The sequence below is a fragment of the Mangifera indica genome, unplaced genomic scaffold (genome assembly GCF_011075055.1).
Source record: "Mangifera indica cultivar Alphonso unplaced genomic scaffold, CATAS_Mindica_2.1 Un_0063, whole genome shotgun sequence".
In the NCBI taxonomy this organism is placed as follows: domain Eukaryota; kingdom Viridiplantae; phylum Streptophyta; class Magnoliopsida; order Sapindales; family Anacardiaceae; genus Mangifera; species Mangifera indica.
Window position 1 is genome coordinate 120,001 of NW_025401155.1, and position 3,986 is coordinate 123,986.

General features: G+C 30.9%; 1 protein-coding gene across 1 annotated transcript in view; it reads right to left on the bottom strand.

Annotated features, from left to right (window-relative positions):
• Positions 1-918, bottom strand: part of LOC123207157 (protein NRT1/ PTR FAMILY 8.3-like) — a 4,792-nt gene extending 3,874 nt beyond the window's left edge. The window contains exon 1 of the mRNA XM_044624437.1: positions 761-918. Coding sequence (XP_044480372.1) covers positions 761-811 — 51 coding nt within the window. The 5' untranslated portion in view covers positions 812-918. The remainder of the gene's footprint in view (positions 1-760) is intronic.
• Positions 919-3,986: the final 3,068 nt, after the last annotated feature.

Sequence of the window (3,986 nt, forward strand, 5' to 3'; positions counted from 1 at the left end):
AACACCCACCATCTTCTATTCATTCACTACAACGTCACACCGTATAAGAACAAAATGGGCAAAAGAATTTACTCTAGGATACAACTCTGCAATTAATGATAAGACGCTAGCAGTAGCTCCACGAAGTTCTTATATGCTTAATAACTTATGCCAAAGAATTCTTAAAGAACAAAAGAATGATAACAAAAGAAAACCATGACGTTGCTATAACAACAGTTTGATACTTGTTGTATGACGTATGATTGATAATAGTAATGTTTCTGATCCCCAGGAACAGAACCCTCAATGAAAACATAATTTACAATTTACACATTCACATATGAGCCCATTATGCTAAGACTACATTCAACTATTGAAAAGAACACCTAAAAGTAAATTCAAAATTTGACCATATAGTTCAACTAAGTCTTCAACTCCTAATTTGTCAGAATAACAACAAAGAAATCTAAAAATGCATAATTCGAAGGGGAAAAGAAGCAGCAAATGATCATCCATTGAGCCAATTGAATTAAATTACAACAACCTAAACAAAGTCTACGAGATATTTTCATCCGCAACCAATTATAATCCAGACTAAATCAACTAGATCGACTGCCAATCAGAAAACGAATTCCACAACAAACGCTTCGAATTTGTATTTTTCCACGTATTCAAATTCTCTAAAATTCACAGAACGTTAAGAACAAAACAAGACATCTAAAATTAGGTTTTGCATCAGATAATCAAAACTAAAACTTGATTAAAAAAAATAATGGAAGACCTGGGTTAGTCCCTGTTCCAGAAGCGATCTTTCTTCGTCAACAGAGCCCATGTCTGAGTTTTGTAAGTTTTATCACTTTGGCAATCGAAATTTGAAACGCTGTGCAGCTGGATATCATATAAGATACCTTGCCTGCTCTGAATACATAAGAAAGAGTAATGGGCCACGGAATCTTCAATCTCATACAGTTTAGTTACAGCGTGTCTATGTCATACCAACTGCGGTAACCTATTAGATTAACTGTGCATTTTGTACCGTTAGATTATGGTCAAAGAGCTTGGTCAACCTTGGGTCAGATCATCATACGACAGACGAGGTGATCTATATTTTGTTTTGCTTCGGTGAGCCATACCTAATCTTACATTTGTTTTGTTTCCGATGAATATTCCGTACCTAATCTTCTCTTTTAGTTTTTTTGTCAACGGACTTATTCTCCTCGAAGAATTGTTAATTTATTAAAATGGCTTCCGATAAATATTAAAAGCTTAAATTTTTAATTCAAAATTATTAAAATTAACTAGATTAATTGATAATAAAAATAAAGTTATTATTTAATTTAAAATATTAAAAATTTTAAAATTTAATTATTTTTTTAGTTTAAAAAAAAAATTTCTCCTATTGATTTTGGTGAAGTAAACTTTTTCCTTAAATAAGTTAAAATTTTTCAAGCGAACTAGACCTAATCACTTTTTGATGATGACACAATCTATTCCTAAAGAAAGAAAATGAAGTTGAATGCTCCAAGCTAACAATGTTTCTTCGTCCAAACACCTTTGTCTAGATAAAGACTTTTTGTCTTCGTCTGAATTTAGATGTATGTGACATCTTCATCAATATCGACAAAGATGACGTCTTCATTTAAATCTAGACAAAGACGACATCTTCATTAACACCAATAAAGATGTTTCGTCTATGAATTTGATTTTTTGATTGATGCTAGAGATTAGCATTAGAAGTAACACTAAAAAGGGAAATATTGTTGGGAGGGAGAGATAACACTAGAGAGTTGGTCGTTTATTGAAAAATTACCTTGAAAAATTGAAACTTTATGGGGAAAATATAAGTTTTCAAAGATAAAGTTTCATCTTAGGAAGAAATTGTTAGTATTCTAAACTTCAGGGAAAATTGATAATATTTTATTATTTTTAATATATTACTAGTAAACTAATGATTTTACTCTTAAAACTTAATTGATTATATTAATTTTAACTACTCATGGGTAGGTATTTTGGTTTTTAATAGTTAACATGTACTTATTTAAGAATATAATAAACTTTAGGTGAGAATAAGTCCTTTGGTCTTTGTTTATTCCAATTGATTGTAATGTTGAATCCTAGATAAATGATTTCTATAGATTTTATTTGACAAATTTAAAAATTACAAAAATAAATAAATGGAGGCTTCACCTTATTGATCTATTAAAATAAAAATTTACACTTAGCAAAATAGGCAAGATTTATGTGACACTCATAGATACCTACTTATCAAAGGCATAAAAATGATAGGTTATTGAACTCATATCCATGTATAAACTCTATGTCTGTATAACTTTGATTTTTACAAACATGAAAGTACCCATGGACTATCCGGGAAAAATTTTAAAAAATTAAAAATACTTAAAGAAAATGAAATCTTATCCTTATCCATTTATGCATACTAATTGTGATTTTCTTCATATTTTATTTAAAAATAAAAAATAAACTCTCTCATCTTCAATCCCTAATCTCACACGCTTCATTTGATATTTTCAAATAAAACTTTCCACTATTTCTCTCATCTTCAATCTCTAACTCTTAACTTTGTTTTATAACAAAGTTCAGGTATGAACTTAACAATTATTGTTATTATATATATTTTTCTTTTTTCTACAATTGTATCTCTACTACTTTAGAGTAATAAAAAATAAAATAATTCAAAATAAGAGGTGGACAGTAGGCACATGGAAGAGATCCGGATAGGAGGAATTCATTTTTCTCTTGACAGCATGCATACAAAATTATTACTTCTGATTAACTTTTCAGAATATGTGAAAGGAACATGGGCTGAATTTTGACATCTTGCATATCTGGAATTCACTAAAAAAACCAACTAAAATTGGATTTTCATTGACATTAGGGTCTTGCTTGCATATCTAAACTTTCCTCTCCCACGCATTGCTTATTCTGATTTTGCAGACAAATAGTAATTTAGGTTGGCGGTGGTGTTGACCTTTGTGGTTATGAGAATTAAGACAGACAATTAAAAAATTGTCTTTTGTGGATAAAATATTGTGAGGGCATATGTTATCTTCTAATGTATTCATTCTCCCACAATTTCTTTAAAATTCACACATTTACCTCTGCAGTGGAATGAATTTGTAAAAGAATTGGAACATTAAGACTTCTAAAGACTAAAGACCCAAATATTATGCACCTCCTTTTCAAATTTTTTACAACAACAATATTATAGGACAAATTGAGTGATATTTATCGATAATATCATAGTTTACTCTAAAACTGGAGAGGAGCATGAACAACATTTGAAATTTGTGCTCCAGAGGTTGAAAGAGAAGCAATTATTCATAAAGTTCTCTAAATGTGAGTTTTAGCTAGATAAAGTGGCGTTTTTATGTTATATGGTTTTAGTAGATAGTATATGTGTGGATCCCTGCAAAAAAAAAGTAGTGTTAGAGTGGTAAAGGCCTAAGACAGCTAAAGAGGTTAGGAGTTTTTTTGGGATTGGCAGGCTATTATAGACACTTTGTTGAGGGATTCGCCAAGTTGGCTCGACCCCTCATAGGGTTAACATATAGAGAGGTTATTTTTAGATAGTCAGAGGCCTATGAACAATGTTTCTAGGAATTGAAAAAAAGATTAACCTTAACTCCCATCCTTGCCTTTCTTTGCCTTGCCAGATGAGGGTGAGGAATATGATTTATACACAAATGCCTCACTTCAGGGTTTGGGAGTAAGCTGATGCAGAAAGAAAATGTGATAGCTTATGCTTCCTACTAGTTAAAAGAGTATGAAACTAGATACCCATTCATGACCTTGAGTTGGCAGTTATGGTGTTTGCACTTAAGATATAATGACACTACCTATATGGGGTAAAAAGTAACATCTACACAAATCATAAGAGCCTCAAGTATTTTTTTCACCTAAAAGAAACTGAATATGAGATAGAGACGATGGTTGGAGTTAGTAAATGACTATGATTGTGAGATTAAGTATCACCCAAGTAAAGCCAA